At 41.6% G+C, this 20,096-nt stretch overlaps 3 protein-coding genes across 3 annotated transcripts; 2 read left to right on the top strand and 1 right to left on the bottom strand.

The window, feature by feature from the left end:
- The first annotated feature begins 5,963 nt into the window (after window positions 1–5,963).
- Window positions 5,964–6,663, top strand: LOC131135855 (frizzled-1-like). Its single transcript, XM_058082226.2, has one exon. The coding sequence runs from the start codon at window positions 6,137–6,139 to the stop codon at window positions 6,587–6,589; it is 453 nt and encodes a 150-aa protein (XP_057938209.2). The 5' UTR covers window positions 5,964–6,136; the 3' UTR covers window positions 6,590–6,663.
- Window positions 6,664–10,503: 3,840 nt separating this feature from the next.
- Window positions 10,504–14,759, top strand: LOC131135854 (frizzled-7-A-like). The gene has a single exon (XM_058082225.2). The coding sequence runs from the start codon at window positions 10,967–10,969 to the stop codon at window positions 12,665–12,667; it is 1,701 nt and encodes a 566-aa protein (XP_057938208.2). The 5' UTR covers window positions 10,504–10,966; the 3' UTR covers window positions 12,668–14,759.
- A 3,096-nt stretch (window positions 14,760–17,855) lies between these two features.
- Window positions 17,856–18,806, bottom strand: LOC144901558 (olfactory receptor 2A12-like). The gene has a single exon (XM_078795384.1). The coding sequence runs from the start codon at window positions 18,804–18,806 to the stop codon at window positions 17,856–17,858; it is 951 nt and encodes a 316-aa protein (XP_078651510.1).
- Between the last annotated feature and the right edge of the window lie 1,290 nt (window positions 18,807–20,096).

Below are 20,096 nucleotides of genomic sequence, written 5' to 3'. Positions count from 1 at the left end.
ACGCATACACACACACACACAGTGATGGATCTGAGGAGTGTCAAAAGTTTCAGATTCCTTAGTGGGGACATAACTAATGTCCTCTACAGCTCCACAGTTCACACTGAAATGCTGAGTGCATTGAGAGAGGAACACCCACGTTACTGACCTCTGTTGTATTATTTTATAGTTGATATAGTTCTTTATGAGCAATTTCAAACGTTCAAGCGTTTCGTTTTTTTCCCCCCTTGGAGATGTCCTCACTAGTCTGATAACCCACCTCGTCATTGAGTATGAGCATGAGCCTGCTTTGTCACTCTCTCTTTTTATCTGTTTTTGTATCTTTAGAACACACAGAAAAGAGAAAGATGCGAGTGTTCGTGTCTTACATAAGGATTGTGAATGATGGGAAAAATTCCAAAATTCGTTTCATGTAAAAAGACGCCACAGCCCGACCTTTGTCTGGTGCCTGTTTGACAACACACGTATGACTTAATTACACTTCCTGGCAGGTGGTGGACACAGAGTAGCCTGAACGTCCTCCATGTTGTTTCTTCAGGCTCTACTGAACCAGACACAATAGATCAAGCCCAAGCCCTCCCCTATGAGCTCCCCTCTCAGGCATGCAGGACTCCTTCACTCGGAGATCATAATCCATACATGAATGTCTTAGTCTAGACCCTTGCTGAAGGCAGTATTCTCCCTAACTAAATCATGACCATAACCCGAAACCACACATAAAAATCTATATATGTATATACCTTACTACAGGCATTCATTCATTCATTCTCTACCGCTTTTTCCTCACAAGGGTGGCAGGGGGTGCTGGAGCCTATCCCAGCTGTCTTCGGGCGAGAGGCGGTGTACAGCCAATCACAGGGCACATAAAGTCAAACAACCATTCACACTCACATTCATACCTATGGACAATTTGGAGTCACCAATTAACCTAGCAAGTTTTTGGAATGTGGGAGGAAACCGGAGTACCTGGAGAAAACCCACGCATGCACGGGGAGAACATGCAAACTCCACACAGAGATGGCCGAGGGTGGAATTGAACCCTGGTTGCGTCTGGCTGTGAGGTCTGCACGCTAACCACTCAACCGCCGTGCAGCCCTTTACTACAGGCAGTCTTTTCCCAAACTCAAATCCATGAACATAACCATAACCCTTGGGAACGACAAAATTCCTCTCTGAGAAATGTACAGAATTTGAGTTGCAATCTCAGCTAAGATGCTTCACACGCTGTTATCATTACGCCTCCTGAATGTTCTGGTATATCACACTGGAAAACATGGAAGCAATTTCTGGGGTGTCCCTGCTGGGGAAGCAGAAGAACACCTACGTTATTCCCAACTGGGTTTTCTGCATCCATGACCCAGTTCCTGATAAACATTGAGACATAATGGAAGGATGGATGAAATGATGGACAGAACAGACAGAGAGAAGTGTGGTGGTACGTATTAGTAATTCTTTTTCAGAGGCTAATGAGGCTCTCACTGCGGAACACACACTCTGTTGGCCCAAATAAATACTTCTTTCAGTGCTGTGCATATGTGTGTGAGAGAGTGTGAGGAAAGGGGGGTTGAGTAGTCCAGTACTGTGGGTTCTCTGTGTTGCACTGACAGACATTAACCAGCTGCCTGCATTCCTCGCTCTCTTTCTCTCTCTCCTGATTTCTTGGTCCATTTCCCCTGCCCCCCATTCAAGTAAATTCTCGTATACCAATCTGCTCTTCTATCCTTGACTTTACCGCTAGTATTGTACCAGGTATTGTAATTAACCAGGACCTTTTTCTGAGATGTAGAACGCAAGGGAAACATTGAATTCTGTCTTTGGTTTTAGAATGTATTTTGTAACATAACCATTTTTCCATCCATACGGAGGAAGCATACTGGAGGCGTATTGAAATTAGAAGATATCTTTAATCTTTAATGAAAATATGGTTACCCTGACATAATGTACACTTCACATGTATGTTCTTACCTTTTACATCAATGACATTGATGTAGTACCCCTGTTTACATCCTGGAAACGCCGGTTTTAACTCCACACGGCTACAGCTTGCCATTGCTGCATCAAGTTCTTGAGACTTGTGAACAAGTGGAGTCTTTAGAATGGTTCTATTAAGTGAACAATTACAACCAATTCCCAGTTGCATACAGGAACGACTTAATGTCTGAAATTCTATTTGCAGAAATATTCAAAAGACTACTCGTTTGTGAATTTAACATTTGTATGAGTGAGCCAGTGAGCGGATATCAGCTACTGGATATCCGTGGTTAATTAGGCACAACATTTCACGCTGATGTGCGCATACATACTGAAATATCGATACTTCCAAAGCCAGCTTTTCAGACGAAAAATACTCAAATCAAAATTTGAGCTAATGTTTGTCTGTAGAAATGATGACCCAATCATAAACAGAGCCATGTATGAAACTTGAATAAAGAGTAGTTCTTAGTAATTAATCATTTATTTTAATGGTTTTATAATTTTTCGTATGTTCTTTTTTATTGTTTAAAATGCCATTTTTGAGTATTTTACAACATTTAGTCCATAGTTTTTTTTGTTGTTACCTATATTACCTTGGCAAATTGTCACATAATCACCCCGCTACCTTGGTACACTCCCTAGTTTTAAATAAATAAATAAACAAACAAACAAATAAATAAATAAATAAATAAATAAATAAATAAATAAATAAATAAATACAATTATTCAATTACAAATTGAATCAGAATTTGTAATTTTTTTTTACATAATAGTAAATTATCCATCCATTTTTTATGCCACTTATCCTATGCTGGCGCCTATCCCAGCTGGCTTTGAGCAAGAGGCGGGGTACAGCCTGGACTGGTTGCCAGCCAATGACAGGGCACATACAGGTTCACATTCATATCAATGGACGATTTGGAGGTAATCTAACGTTTTTTTGGAATGTGGGTGGAAACTGGAGTACCTGGAGAAAACCCACCCACTCACGGTGAGAACATGCAAACTCTACACAACTCGCCCACCGTGTTGCCAACACCAAATTACTACTTTGGGTCTGAAATTCTATGTAGAGGAAAGTGGTTGACCGTACAGTATGTTGATGTTTACTTAAATTGGCACTTTGTATTACTAAGAGGAAGGACTTGACCGTATAAGGACCAGGACTTGATGATTTTGTCCACACAAACATATAGGGTATTTTAGAGTTGGGACACTATAGACAGATTCCGGCCAGGGAAGCGCAGAAGTGATGTTCAAGGGAACAGTGTATTACTGAGTGCTCTGTGTGCTTTCCCGCAAAATAAACCACCCTGACACCAAAGTTAGCAAGTGCCAGAAATTTGATAAGGAATGTTTCAAAACGGAAAACCAACAAAGTGATTCTAGTCATATTAAGTTGCTGGTGGTGTAGCAGCTGTTCCAACAAGGCCCTTACTAAGCCACATCCAGACTGCAGTCTGTACATAGGATTTATTTGACTTCTAATCTCATGGCACACACATGCACACAGATGAAAGTGAAACAGATTAAACAGTCGAGGTAAATCCTCTAAAACACTTAAGTTGGTCAAACCGATGTGGCCGGCCCACGTGCCCTCTGAGCTGCCCTCAAATTGAATAACCTCCTCAGCACAAGTGGAAACCTTGTGTTTTTCCGCCTGGAGCCAATGAATTAACCCACACTCATTTCTGGTTTTCTCACGGGAGCTCGAAAAATACTGCATGTGTTTGGCTCTTATCGTACTGAGCTATCACTGGCTTTTTCTTTTGTTTATTTCTCATCGGTCAACAGTAAACCTCCAGCTGCAGCAGACAAGAAGTCAGACAGAACACCAGGCGACTGTCTGGAAACCTGCTGGACTGCCTCCATGTGCCTGACCACGGCACACACCACCCGTGGCCACAGACATACACAAGCAAACAGCAGTAGTTACACAACTCCGAGTGTGTCCACTTGACCTGACGTGGCTACTACATGCTGCATTTTATTTACCTTCCTTGGACATTTGTACTGCATGCAAGGTACACTTTAAACACTTTAGATAGCACCACATCACAATATTTTATCTAGTATAATCTTTTAGGTTATATCATTAGCTTGTTTAGCTAGGTAAAGATAGTTGAACAGTTGTAGTAGACAAGTAATAAGTGTAGATAGTAGACAGTTGAACCTTGGTAAGTGTCATTCATTCGTTCCATAAAGTCCCATAAGAAATAAGGTAAATGCAATAAATCAATTTCAGACAAGCAAAAATATTAACATAAAAGCATTTCATTGAATTTTGGAAAATCAGAGACGAAAAATTGAGTAAACTTGTCAAATTATGAAGAAAAATAATGCCATTGGGAAGCACAAACAAGTTTTTGTGGAAAATTATTGCAGGAAAAAAACACAGTTACAAAAATGAAGTCAAAATATTGTGGGACTAAAATCATAATTATGACAATCAAATTTAAAAGCAGAAAGTTGGAATAAATAATATCTATAATAATAACCTATATCTATAACTATTATCTATAATAATAATAATAATATAATAATAATCTTTTTAAAAAAAACAACAGCAGAAATAAAAAAAGGAACTGTAATTTTATAAAAATAAACCAAAACATTTCCAAAAAAAGTTGTATTCCAATAAGAAAGCTGCAATTTTACAAGAATAAACTCATAAAAACTTCATTTTCGGAGCATGATGTATTGATCAAAAATTAATAATGTAGTAGTATTTTTTGTAAAATTGGCTATGGGAGAAAATATTATACATAACATAATTTATTAGAAAACCACTTCTGAAGATTATTGCAGTAGAAAGTTTAAGTATTAGAAAAATGAAAAATAAACAGCGAAAAAAGACTGAAATACATACTAATAAACATACTTTTTCACCTTATAGATGCATTTTTTTCTTTAAGAGGCCCTTACATCCTTTCTGTATGTGGTCCTCAGTGGGAAAAGTTTGAAACAACCTGGGGCTGTTATATTGTGGTGATGTTACGCATCACACAATCAAAATACTGAGAAGTACTCAGAAGTCAAACGTGATACATCAACCTGCCAATGGTGACTCAAACTCAAAGGGGCCATCAGGGCACGGAAAATGTTGCAAACCCACAAAAAGTCGACAAAACGACTGTAATAGTAGAAACATGCATCTCATTCCCAAATGAAAACATCTCATCTCGCCACCATTCATTGGTTCATTGTGTTGAGACGTGCAAAAGAGGATTTGAGGAAAAACCCTTGAGAGTCTGCTAACAGTCAAGTTAATCAATAACTGAAGCGGCTGGTGTCTTCAATTATTACACATCTCTGTATACACACATTTCGCCCCACCAACGACAACAAACATGTCATCACAAGTGGCCCGCACCTTGAATTCATCTCTCACAATCATAACTAAAGCGCCTGAATGTAGTTTACGAGACAGACAGAAGCATTACGTCTGCTGATGAGACACTTCCATTGTTTCGGTTTCAAACACTTTTGTAGTGGGAATGTGCATGAATATAATTATGAAACATAACTTTGATGCCTGCATCAAATCGTCCTCCTGGTGAGGATAAGCGGTAGAAAATGAATGAATGAATGAACTTTAATGCCTCTTGGGGACCGATACTCACTAGAACACATCATGTGTGACCTACTGCATACTGTACCAGTGCACTTTCTAGCCTCTTTCTTCATCATGGAAAATCATAGACTCGAACCAACAACCAACCATCAACTCACTGTCCGGCGTGGCTCTTAAGGTGTCAAGGAGTGAGGTTTACCAACGTGATTTCACTTCCGTTCCACCATTCCACGGAGCATTATTTGTCCACTGTCAACCTGAACCGAACCGGTCAAGTGCACAACAATCTTTTTTTGTTTTGTTTTTACATTTTTAGCCCAAAAGAAAACATGGTTGGGACAGGATGGTACAGAAACCTTATCTGTGATGGTTAGTATTCTGTACTACAGCAAAAGCTTGCGACATAATTGGCTTGTTTGGAGGTATTGAGAAAGGGTGGGACATGATTTTCTCTCCACAACAGTGACGTTCTTCTGCTTCAAGACTTGACAAAGACCATCAACAAGTCACACTGGAGGTTTTATATTACTGTGGCTGTGATTACTGTCACTTTTTTTGGTCCAAATTTGCTATTTTTCCACTTTTACCATGACGGCTGTGAGGTTGACTTCAAGTTCCGCGCTTGTGGGGATCATGTGGCTGCTGTGCGGGATCTTCTCCCCAGCAACCAACAGCGAGAGCGGCCGCCATGAGGTGTGCCAGCCCGTCTCCATCCCGCTCTGCGCCGACGTCCCCTACAACCAGACCATCATGCCGAACCTCCTGGGCCACACCACACAAGAAGACGCGGAGCGGGAGATGCGCCAGTTCGAGCCGCTGATGAACGCCAACTGCTCGGCGGATCTCCCCATGTTCCTGTGCACTGTGTACGCGCCGGTGTGCACGGTGCTGGAGGCTGCCATTCCCCCGTGTAGGCTGCTGTGTCAGCGGGTACGACGAGGATGTAAATCGATGATAACCGAAGGAGGTTTCCAGTGGCCAAAGAGTCTTCGCTGCGAGAAGTTCCCGGTGGCAGGACTCTGTGTGGGGAGCACAGCCTAGCCTTGCAGGAGACAAAAGCGGCTTCCTTGCTTCGGTTTAAAAACGTAACATTTTCCATCAATACGATGTGCACTGTCGAAAAAGACGTTAGAAACGTCACTGTTCCTTTAATTTGGATGCTATCAAACTGTGCCCCAGGAGCCAGTTTTGGTACACTGCTTGTTTTCCCCGGGCTGCTGGAACATTTAAATGTACAATGATTCCAGAATTGGAGGATATTTTACATCTCAGCCGTTATGTATAAAATACTACAGCACACATATGCCGAGGAGGTTTAAATAAACATGGAGAAAATATTTATTCAATCACAAGGCAATTATAGACAAACAACCATTCACACTCACATGGAGAAAATATATGATTTCATAAATAAATGTGTGGTATAATAACCCCTAAAATGCTATTTTCCTCTTGTCCCATGCTTTAATGACCCAGCTGAATGTCAAATAAAACAATTATATTCAAATGTCTGTCTTTGGCTGCATGGTGCTTGAGTGGTTAGCACACAGGCCTCACAGCTAGGAGACCCGAGTTCAGTTCCACCATCGGCCATCTCTGTGTGGAGTTTGCATGTTCTCCCCATGCATGTGTGGGTTTTCTCCAGGTACTCCGGTTTCCTCCCCCATTCCAAAAACATTCTAGGTTAATTGGCCACTCCAAATTGTCCATAGGTATGAATGTGAGTGTGAATGGTTGTTTGTCTATATGTGCCCTGTGATTGGCTGGCCACCAGTCCAGGGTGGACCCCGCCTCTCGCTCCAAGACAGCTGGGATAGGCTCCAGCACCCCCGCGACCCTTGTGAGGAAAAAGGGGTAGAAAATGAATGAATGAATTTCCTGTTTTGGTCTTTGGTATTCATACATGCCTCAAGTAATTGTGGAATAATTTGTTTTAATCATCATGATAATCATGACTCTACGTCACACAACACTGATACACATAATTATGATATACAGTATTTTGCTTTTTTTTAATTCACATTAGTTTGTCGGCTTTAAGTATAGTAACAGCTCGTTAAATACAGTGGCTAGAAAAAAAACTTTGTTTGCACACATTGGTAACCCTGTTTCTTTTCTGCCCTGTTTTCAAATACCTGAATATTAGTTCCTGGGCAGCATCAAATAGCACCTAAAAAATAAAACCCATTTAAAAAAAATATGCCTTTCATGTTTTCAGCTGAGCCAGTATTCATGCAAACATCACAGAAAATTGAAGCAGAAATGTGCTGGAATTGTGGAAAAAAACACTAGGAATTGAGAAAACTACTGTAAATTCTGATGTATAAGCTTCTAGTCTTTTCATAAACTTGTGTGGCTAATTTTTGGCTAAAATCTAAGTTTGTGACATCCTTTACTTCAAAATGACTACACAAGTCAATGAGGCAACTGTATGAGAGCGACAATCACAAGTTATCAGTACACTTACAACAAGCTTGTCAACGCATTGGAAATCTCAGGATGTCATTATATATAACAATATGACAACATAACAGTCTGACTCATGGTGTCATTTTATTTAGAACACTAAGGTCATCACACAGCAACTTAACACTGAAAAGGTATACTGGAAAATATATAGAAATTTGCCAATACATGAAATGAAAAAAATATATTTTGAAGATTTTGCATAATGCATTGCGTCTAAGCAACGCATTCACGTCATTCGGGGCGCTGCAATGACGTCAGCCTTCCTTTGGGCTCTTCTGAATCCCTCTGGTGGACAGAGGCAGTATTGCAGTGCCATCCAAGATTTTCTATATGAAATCATTTGCCCAAACAAAATGGATTGTTGGAAGACTATAAAATGTTGTGGGGTTTAAACTTGCATTGGTTCATGTTTGTATATTTCTGAGGAATACCTTTTGTGCATCTTTTATTGAGTGTGACTGCAAAAAAAACCCGCCATGGGGCCAAAGAAGTAGCAAAACCCAGCAAGAAACACTATTGAACTCCATCTGACCAGGATGTACAATAAGTTTCATTAGTTCACATTATTTTATAATAATAATAATAATAATAATAATACATTTTATTTGTATAGCGCTTTTCAAAATACTCAAAGACACTTTACAGAAGAATGGAGTTGAATATAGCAAGTAAACAGAGTAGAAGACACACCAAAATACAACATTCATTGGTTAATACACAGTTAAAACATGAGTAAAAGCGGGGCAGGGCGCAGCAGTCAGATATAAAAAGTTAGACATTAAAAACAGATTTAAAAAGGTGGGTTTTCTGCATGTAAAACTTTAATTATACATACATTATTTTCTATGGGAAAAAATGCCTTGGTTTTTGTCAAAACTTTTGGAACAAATAACGAGAACGGAGGTACCACTGTACTTCCATTAGTACTATTAAATATGTGTACTATGTACACTACATATACACAAATTTTGACAGTGTAGAGTGCCTTCTATTTTTTGTAATGCAGGGGTTGTCCAAAGTACGGCCCGGGGACCATGTGCGGCATGCACCTTGGCACATGTAAAAACTATAATAAAAGCACAAAGCTACAAAAAATCTTTAGTTATTTGTTTGTTACAAAATAAGAAAGAAATATTTGAAAAGCGACAGCAGAAATAGAAAATGAACAGTGGATATGTCACCTATAATACTGAGATGCAGAATGTTTTTTCTTTAAATATATACAGTGTAATTTGTCAGCATATCTTCAAAGGTTGTTTACAAAATGTTACAAAAATTGTTTACAAAGTGTCCCCAGTGGCCTTTGTTTTTATCATAGATGGACCTCGCCGGGCAAGATTTGGACACCCCTGGTGTAATGGATGCCAGCCGGTGTGGTTGATACCTTAGGAGCTGCGCTCTGGATTTTAGCTCCACGCCTCATGCTGCAAAACTTAACTCCCATTGAGCTGCTGCGTGGAGTTGTGGATGCGAGTTCAAGCCCCATCCAGGGTGCCGTGCTACATACACTGTGGCGCAATGGTGCAATCTTACAATATACACAAACACTGTGCTGTTTTTATGAAAAAAATACTTTTTGAAGACAAAAAAATGAAGATGTCATCAAAAGACTGACAGAAGCAATCACATTACAGTTTGGTAAACTATTGCTGGAAGGCCTTCTGAATCCAAATTGACCTCTTGGCCTGTTTCAATACAACTCCACTTGTTGTTCAGAGGCGATCTGACAGCAGGGAACTCTGCTGACTTTTCTTTTGAGTCGAGCTTGGCCAACTGGATCTCCCACTCTTTCTCCTCCTGCCTCCCCGACCTTCTCTCTTCTTCCTGTCCCCTCCCCCACGCCAAGCTACCCCCACCTCCTTTCATCCCACTCAGGCAAGAAACCAAATGCAGCAAGGCCAACAAGAACCGCCCACACCACCCTCACTTTGTGGCCTGTGTGTGCGAATCGATTGTGTTGTAAATTCAACTCACTGTTGGTGTTTGTTCCCACATTGGTTGCTGCTGGAGGTGTTTGAAATAAACCTCTTAGGGTAATGGATGCATGCTTAGAACTTTATACATTTAAACCACTTAACCACAATACAACCCTACGCCTCAGGCCTGGAGAGATTCGTTTGATAAGAATAAGAAAAAAAGATTTGTTACTATGAGGCGAAAAAATAACGATAAATGATTCAGTGAAATGATAATAATCATGTAGAAACAAATTGCAGTGCCGTACAAAAGAAACTATCTAAAGTTTTTCTTCAGTGTCACTCACTTTCTTGAGAAATTAGCAGAAATTATGATTATTTCGGTAATATCTCTAGAGTAATTTAATTACTGTGGCATATTTTCCTCCGACTGGGGAGCGAATGGCCAATCAGGGACGAGTCCTGTAGGAAAACAAGTGCTGTGATTGGCTGAGACGCTGCGCCGGTTTCAAGACGCCCTGTAGCCCGCTGAAGGGGGAGGGGGGGTCTTGTGAATGGGGGGCACCTTGAAACCGTCCACAGTGACGAGAGCGAGCCTGCGGACTTCCAACCGCCTGAGAGCCGCCACTCCGAGGAGTCAAGCCACAAAAGATGGCCATTTGAGACATTTTTATTCGCTTTTCTCCACCAAAGCAACGACGTAGCGTTACGCTCACCTGAGGACCTTTGGTGTGCGTCGTCTTCCGTTTTTTTCTGGAAGACCGGGACGTGTTTTTTCCACTGAAGTGAGAGTGGGCTGCTTGGAGTCACTTACAAAGACCATCAAGAAGTCATGACACGGCGAGGATTTATTTGGATGTAACTCTTGAAAATAACACAACATTCGATTGTGTGTCGAGACGCTCGAGTTATACGAGAGTAGCAGCGAACCCTTGGGACGTTAAATGTAGATTTGCGTCGCTTTTTAGACCCTTATTGAGTCGCCCTACTTGGATCAAAGTTTTTCCTTCCCTCCCCCTCCTCCTCCTCAACTATGGCGGCGGCCAGGTCCACCACTGGCTATGTGCTTGTGCGGATCATGTGGCTGCTGTGCGGGATGTCCTTCTCACCAGCTTCCGCTCAACACTACAGCAGCGAGAGTGGAATATCCATCCCGGAGCATGGATTCTGCCAGCCTATCTCCATCCCGCTCTGCACCGACATCGCCTACAACCAGACCATCATGCCGAACCTCCTGGGCCACACCAACCAAGAAGACGCCGGGCTGGAGGTGCACCAGTTCTACCCCTTGGTGAAGGTCCAGTGCTCTGCTGATCTGAAATTCTTCCTCTGCTCCATGTACGCTCCCGTGTGCACGGTTCTGGAGCAAGCCATCCCCCCTTGCCGGTCCCTGTGCGAGCGTGCACGACAAGGATGTGAAGCCTTGATGAACAAATTCGGCTTCCAGTGGCCGGAGAGGCTCCGCTGCGAGGCTTTTCCCGTCCACGGAGCTGGTGAGATCTGCGTGGGTCAGAACACATCCGAGCCCAGCAGCCCGGGCTCCTCGTCTTCACCGTACGCACCCGAGCTGATGACTCTTCCCCCCAGCATGGGCCGACCCAAGTCTCCACAGCACAACCAGTACCACGAGTTCTCCTGCCCGCTACAGTTGGAGGTTCCGTCGTACCTGGGTTACAGATTCATGGGGGTGAAAGACTGCGGGGCCCCTTGTGAACCCACCAAGCCCACCGGGATCATGTATTTCCGGGAGGACGAAGTGAAATTTGGCCGCCTCTGGGTGGGAATCTGGTCCATCCTGTGCTGCGTGAGCACTTTATTCACAGTGCTCACCTACCTTGTGGATATGAGGCGCTTCCGATACCCCGAGCGACCCATCATATTTTTATCTGGCTGCTATTTCATGGTGGCTGTGGCATACGCCGCTGGCTTCTTCCTGGAGGACAAAGTTGTTTGTGTGGATAAATTCAAGGATGACGGCTACAGGACTGTGGCTCAGGGGACCAAGAAGGAGGGATGCACCATTCTCTTCATGGTCTTGTACTTTTTTGGAATGGCCAGCTCCATCTGGTGGGTGATTCTGTCCCTCACGTGGTTCCTGTCAGCAGGCATGAAATGGGGTCATGAAGCAATCGAAGCCAACTCGCAGTACTTCCACCTAGCTGCCTGGGCAGTCCCCGCCATCAAAACCATCACCATCCTGGCCATGGGCCAAGTGGATGGAGATGTTCTGACTGGAGTGTGTTTTGTGGGGATCTTCAACGTGGACGCCCTCAGGGGCTTCGTCCTGGCTCCGCTTTTTGTCTACCTGTTCATCGGAACCTCTTTCCTTCTGGCTGGCTTTGTGTCCCTCTTCCGGATCCGTACCATCATGAAGCACGACGGCACTAAGACAGAGAAGCTGGAGAAGCTGATGGTCCGCATTGGCGTGTTCAGTGTGCTGTACACCGTGCCGGCCACCATTGTCATCGCCTGCTACTTCTACGAGCAGGCCTTCCGGGAGCACTGGGAGAGGACCTGGCACATGCAGACGTGCAAGCGCTTTGCCGTGCCCTGTCCGCTCCACAACTATGCCCCCATGACCCCCGATTTCACCGTCTTCATGATCAAATACCTAATGACCATGATCGTCGGTATCACTTCTGGCTTCTGGGTCTGGTCCGGCAAGACCCTGCAGTCGTGGAGGAGGTTCTACAAGCGCCTTAGCAACGGTAACCATGGGGAAACGACAGTGTAAAGTGGAACAAGGTACAGAATTACAATAACCATTAAGAGAAATGAGGTTACATAGCTTTCATTTTTATACTGTTTTGGACTTATTGTTTTGTATTTGTGACAAGTCCGCAGGCCCACAGACTGAACTTTTATCCTTTATACTCAATTTGGAATGGAACAATCCGCATAGTTTCCCCCAGAACTCTTTCTTTTATATATTTTTGGATTCCTAATGTACAACCTTTGCTCCTTGGACTGTCATTAACACCGGACTTGAAGTTTTTATCCTCACTCACTACATCCTTTTACGTTTGCTTTCCATGTTGAATGTACTTTTTTGTCTACTCTCACAGTGGCATGACATGACGGAAAAATAAGACTGATGGCCTTAAAAATGGCCCAAGGTGTGTGTGCCGCAGCAACTCCCCCACCCCCGTGTCCTGACTGTGAATGCATTCTTCCGGCTTACCTGGCTCTGACATTGTACATGTTAAGTTACTCTACCCATAGTGGAAGACTGAACTGCTAATAAGCTTATTAGATAAATGCAGTAGCTTGTGCCAAGGTGCTGCCCACAATCTTCGTGGAAATCTTATTCAACATTGTTCCACCTGCATTGAATGTTCACTCCGAAGGTGAATGAAGTTACTGTTTGTGTTGGTTTGCACGAAGGTTTGTTTTAAAAAAAGTGTTAAAAAAACGACTGTTACAGTACAAGGCTTACTCAGCTGAAAGTTAACGTGACGTCAAATTCCCGATCTTTTGTCTGTTACCGCCATGATGAAGCGCCGCCTTTGCTGTGACGACCCGTTTGCAGCCAGTTTAATGCCTGTAAAGAGAAAAACCTACTCCGAGTCTCAATTGGCTCTCCAGTTTTGTGTTGTGCTTCTTCATGAACTCATCGGTACCAATGGGCGGATTTTAGGGACCACACACACACAGCACAGCTCCAGCTCACTCTGTGTGTGTGGTCTCTGAACTGGACCAGAAAGACTGTAAGGCGTTTGTGGGAGTGGATTTTGAATGTTATTCTTGCTTAGATAAAGACGATTGTTCACACTTAAGCCCGCCATTCTTTGTTTTTATTGCATTTAGATGTGTTAAATGGATTTCACTCTTTTATTTTATTTTTTTTTTAAGTTGTCCCACATCCAGACTGAGATTTGAGATTGATTTTATTAATTGCAAGTATTGCAAGCCTTTCAGAACAGAAAGAAGGTGCATGGCTCTTTATGTTCTGCTCATGTGCCATGCAGAAGCCATGTTCCAGTCCTTGTGCCTGATTTGTCCCAAGTGGTGTGAGTGTTTGCGAGTGCGGGAGAGACACCTCGCTGTGTTCAGCAGTCAGGCAGTTGTCATTTGCGTGTTTGTGTGTGTGTGTGTTAAAGCATTACATTTGCATGACCTTGAATTGTTTACCACTCATAATGATATCATAACAGACATGTTTGTGAAAACTGTCAACCAAGTGTCTTATTAAACAACCCACTAGTGTTTTTATAGGGGAGTACTGCTCAGTCATGTAATCTGAGAGTTTTTTTTATGCGTCCGGGTGAGGAGACATTCTTGCACATTGCATTTAATCATGCAGCAGTAAAAATAATCAACCCCCTTGATATTATTATAGCTTACACCAGCCTTTTGAGCCCGACTAAAAATAACTAGTCTGTGGGGAAAAGCAATCTTGTCAGTGCATCAGTGGATTTTTGTCAAGTTGCACATTTTTCTACATGTAAATAGCAAAAAGAGCCTTTCAGAAATGTGGGTTATTTTTTTCCCCATCACACAAATTATATTCTGAATACACTACACTTCACAATCTTAGCAAAAATACTGTATATACTCATTTTCATAGTACTATCTTAGCAGTATCCCCATATGAATGTTTGGGTTTTGGCGTGTGTAAGGAGTCATCTGTTTTGTTTTTCTATCAACATCATTTCAGATTTGTGTGTGTGTGTGTGTGTGTAGGACCATTATGCAAGTAATCCATTTAACCTCCAACTTCTTATAGGCATATTGTATTTATGGGGATGCTCATTTGTCTCTTTTTTACTTGTTTTTAAACACCTGTTGTATCTGTACAGTCTGAATAAAAGTGATAAGGTTTGTAATGGGTTGTGTGATCTTGTGTAGGCTTGGAATGGAATTTGATACGTTACTGACACATCACCGGCCACCTGGAAAACCGCAGTTGACAAAACAATCTCCATATCGGCTTGCGTCCAAGTTGTATATACATATAACACATGGAATGTTTTTCATAGTACATAATAAAGCAGAAGACATTTTGTCCTCTTCTGGCATCTCAATAAAAAAAAAACAGGCCTGGGAGCGACACATGACCTATTAGATATCAGGAGTGACACAGAGGCTACATTGTGAAGAAGCTTTGGCTGCAAATGTTGCCAGCAAGTGAACAATACACGTCTTTCAATCCTGTGTGTCACTGATACACGAGATGCTGTGGCTGACAAATATTCTCTTTAGTTGATGAGCAGATTTCATTTTTAAACACAAACCACCCAAAATGGCTGTCATAATTGATGGTGTAATTGAATCAGCACTAACAATGTACGTATATGGTAGAAGCAATAAGTCATTATTGTTGTGACATTGGATAATTTCTCACATTTTGCAATACAAACTCAAGTTGGATCCTAAGGGCAAAACTGTACTGCAAATAATGACATGAATACAAAATGTTTAAATTATGGTGTAGGAGTGCCACATCTAAAATCCACAATAGGGGCCACCATGTGAAATGTGTATAGTGTTCCAAGAGTTTTAAAATGCTAAATAACATTCACTTATGTCTTTGCTCCATAGCTCATTATTACACACATTTCTATGTGTTGTGTGTAATTATGACCTATGTGAAAGTGCATGTGTGAAAACAAGCTGAACAACCACTTAAAATTTGCCCTGAGGGTGACAAACATTCTTCAAGGTTCTAAAAGTGAAAAAAGTGCCAACCATGCCGGTTGGCCATTTTGTGAATTAAATTGCTTGGATAATTTGTGTGTTATGTCAGCTGATAGAGTCTTCCTGTTGAAATCACAGTGTATTGGTCCCTTGTTCAAGATGATGTGGTATTTACATTTATTTTGTAAATTCAGATCAAAATCAAAATATTTCAGTAATAAAACGATCAAATGGGTAATAAAGATTCGCTTCAATTACAGAAATTCCTTAAACAATTTTACAATTTGGCAGATTGAAAGAGTGTGACGTCCCTGAAAGCTCTCTGTGCTGGTATGGAAATGTTGCGCTACAGTGCCCTCTATCGGCGGCAGCAAACGAATGCACTAACTAGAACGTCCACGCCTAGTGCAGGCCACGATGACGTAACTTCTTTAAACAAAGAGGCCAAGCACAGACCGGGAAAGCCGTGACGTTCACGTGCATGGCGTAGTCAAGTAGCAGGTCATGCTAATGGACCACACGACACCCCAAACTCAATATTCAACTAAATGTTTAATGTAACAAACAAAACAAAACTACAATTTATTCAGCTGTGACGTCAAAATATTTTGGTGAGTAATATGTCAGCAAAATTGATGTTATTTTAAGTTCACAATTAACAGAGTTAGGCACTGGGGAAAACAACTAAGCTAGCAAAGCCAATCTGTTATATTGTATACAGGTAAGGGCCAGAAAATTAGAATATTTTCATAAACTTGATTTATTTCAGTCATTGTGTTCAAAAGGTATAACTTTTACATTATATTTAATCATTGCACACAGACTGATGCATTTCAAATGTTTATTTCTTTAATTTTGATGATTATAGGTGGCAACAAATGAAAATCTGAAATTCCGTGGGTCAGAAAATTAGAATATTACCTAAGGCCAATACAAAAAAAGGATTTTTAGAAATGTTGGCCAACTGAAAAGTATGAACGTGAAAAATATGAGAATGTACAGTACTCAATACTTGGTTGGAGCTCCTTTTGCCTCAATGACTGCATTAATGCGGCGTGGCATGGAGTTGATCAGTTTCTGGCACTGCTCAGGTGTTATGAGAGCCCAGGTTGCTTTGATAGTGGCCTTCAGCTCTTCTGCATTTTTGGGTCTGGCATTCTGCATCTTCCTCTTAACAATACCCCACAGATTTTCGATGGGGCTAAGGTCAGGCGAGTTGGCTGGCCAATTGAGAACAGAAATATCATGGTCCTTAAACCAGGCACTGGTAGATTTGGCGCTGTGTGCAGGCGCCAAGTCCTGTTGGAACGTAAAACCCCCATCTCCATAAGCAGGTCAGCAGCAGGAAGCATGAAGTGCTCTAAAACTTGCTGGTAGACGGCTGCGTTGACCTTGGATCTCAGGAAACAGAGTGGACCGACACCAGCAGATGACATGGCACCCAAAAATAATAAACATTTGAAATGCATCAGTCTGTGTGCAATGATTAAATATAATGTAAAAGTTATACCTTTTGAACACAATGACTGAAATAAATCAAGTTTATGAAAATATTCTAATTTTCTGGCCCTTACCTGTATTAATTGTCAGGGTTGATTTCAAAGAACCTGCTCATTGCTAAACATGACGGGAACTCAAACCCACAGTGAGGTCTTTAATGGCACACCATATAATACATTTAGGTTACTAGGTTTCAAGCCAGTCTATAAATCTATAATACATTATTATAGTAGTTGGTGTAGATTACACTGCATCATAATGAGCGCTTATTTGTATATTTTACTTTATCAGAGTCACAAAATCTTTTTCTTGATTTAGCATAGATATGGAAAAGGCGGTAGGATTAACTCCTTTTTGCACTTAATGGTGTCCCTTAATGTAACAAACCGCACGAACCAAACAGAAACACAACTTTTTACACCACCAGAAACTACAGCCACAATGACAAACATAATGTAATGGCATCAGTCAAAACAAACCTTTTATTAACAAATTTGGTTTCTTTCATGTAGCTTTCGAAAAGGTTGATGAGTGGATATTTCATTGTCTGCTTAGTTGGTCGTCTGACAATCATGCGCATCGCTTCCTGTAACAAAGTGTTTTATTTGCATTTGCAACGACATCATGTTGTATTGTCATTCGTCTGATGTTGTTAGGTGATGGTGATATGGGGAAATTCTATTCAACTCTTCAGGTAGACCTGCACAACATCACAGTCACAAAAACAACTTCCGCAGAAGTAATCAGTTATGCAACTACAAATACAACAGTAAGTTTGAGCTGTATTAAAGAGATTCTTGCAAGAAAAATACCTTTTTGCTCCACAGAAATCTTTTGCATGCCTGTCTTACCTTGGGCAGGTTTAAGCCATACATAAAGGGGGTGATTATTGGCTGGCAAACAAGCAGATAGACTGAAAAGAAAACCCGCACTTGATCAGGTAAATGGCTCGCCTCAATCTTGGCCTCAAAAACGGTCAGAGTGCAGCCGACAAACAGGTTTGACACGGAAACAATCTGAGGGGTACAGGTAGTGATTGCTTTCTGCTTGTTCTCTTTGGAGGTATTGAAACACACCACTAGGATCCGTATGTAGGATACCACAATGAGGGCAAATGGGATGACAAAGGCCAGAATTGCAAAAAAAAGTTCAGTTATACTGCTGAGGACTGAAACAGAACATGCCAGTGCAGCTAATAATTGTGGGTCACAAAACAACTTGTTGATAACATTGTCGCAATATTTCAAATTAACAACAAATATGAGCTGGAACAGGAATAAAGCAAATGAATACAACCAGACAAGTGGAACGATGACAGACACTTTTCCCGTGTTCATAATGACAGTGTAACGCAGAGGGCTACAGATGGAGACGTATCGGTCATAAGCCATGGCTGCTAAACTGCAGAACTCCACAGAAGCGGATGTGTAGATGTAGCTCATCTGCAGAAAACACAACGAAGCTGGCACTTCGTGGACGTCTGAGAACATCTGTGAAAGCATGAGGGGATACAGAGATGTGCTGCCACTAATTTCATTCACCAGCAGATTGCAAAGCAACATGTACATCGGCTCATGCAGCCTTCTGTCCGCAAATATGACCACAATGAGAACAGTGTTGGCCACACATATTGAACAGTACCATAGCAGCAGAACAATGAAGTAGAAGTACCTTAAATGTCCCACGTTATTGTAGGTGGCCAGCACAAAGAATGAAATCTCACTCGAGTTTCCCATTCCTTATTTTGGCGGATTGTTAAGAATAAGAGCTGAGCATCAGTGTTATTCACGATTCACACTGACAAAATAATGCAAGGCACGAGACAGAAGAGGTACATTGACATCTGAGAGGTACAACAACATGGAATGAAACCTGGATTAGAAGGCAGACATCAGTTCCATTGTGATTATTTTGTAAAATTATAGATAAGCTTAATTATAGATAAGATTAACTATAGATAATCCCGCACCTCCAATAACTCCTCTACTGGTGTAGAGGATGCTATGAAAAAAAGGCGTATGATAGAAGACCTCACAGGATAGGGTAGAGCTCCTGTTGGCTCCTGCATCTCCCCCCGCCAGTCAGCCACAGCTGAACTTATATAGTTGTAAGGACCAGCAGGGCGGGGCCATACCACAGCCTTGGCAAACCTATTACAAGTCAAATATTTATAACTCTTAAGACTTTTCTTTGTATCCTTTTTTGTGTACATTTGCATAAATATTGCTATATACCTACTGTAAATTCCGGACTATTGTGCGCACATGAATGAAAGCCCGCCAAATGTTTACATATACAGTGGTGTGAAAAAGTGTTTGCCCCCTTCATGATTAGTTTTTTTCTTTTGTTTGTCACACTCAAATGTTTCAGATCAACAAATGTAAAATTCGCCCTGTCGTTGACTGGTGTCATTGACTGGTGACCAGTCCAGTGTGTACCCCGCCTCTCGCCCCAACGTCAGCTAGGATAGATTCCAGCATACTCATGATTGTGGTAAGGACAAGTGGCATATAAGAAGGATGCATGGATGGACGGACAACACAACTGAACACAAAATGCAGTTTTTAAAGTCAACTTTTTATGATTAAGGAAGAAAAAATAGAACCTACATGGCCCTGTGTGAAAAAGTGATTGCCCCCCAATCTAATAACTGGTTGGGCCACCCTTAGAATCAACTACTGCAAACAAGCGTTTGCGATAACTTGCAATGAGTCTCTTAGAGCGATGTGGAGGCCCACTCATCTTTGCAGAACCGTTTCCAGCATGAATCGCCTTTTGAAAGTGTACCAAAGCATCTCAAGACGATTCAGATCATGACTTTGACTAGGCCACTCCAATCTTCAGTTTGTTTTTCTTCATCCATTTGGAGGTTGACTTGTGTGTTTTGGATCATTGTCCTGCTGCAGAACTCAAGTTTGTTTCAGCTTGAGGTCACAAATAGATGGCCGGACATTCTCCTCCAGTATTTTTTGGTAGACAGCATGGTGCTATTTATCACAGCAAATCTTCCAGATTCTGAAACAGCA

The sequence above is a fragment of the Doryrhamphus excisus genome, linkage group LG12 (genome assembly GCF_037039965.1).
Source record: "Doryrhamphus excisus strain RoL-2023G ecotype Guam linkage group LG12, RoL_Dexc_Guam_v1.1, whole genome shotgun sequence".
Lineage (NCBI taxonomy): Eukaryota > Metazoa > Chordata > Actinopteri > Syngnathiformes > Syngnathidae > Doryrhamphus > Doryrhamphus excisus.
This window is presented reverse-complemented; position numbering and strand designations above follow the sequence as displayed.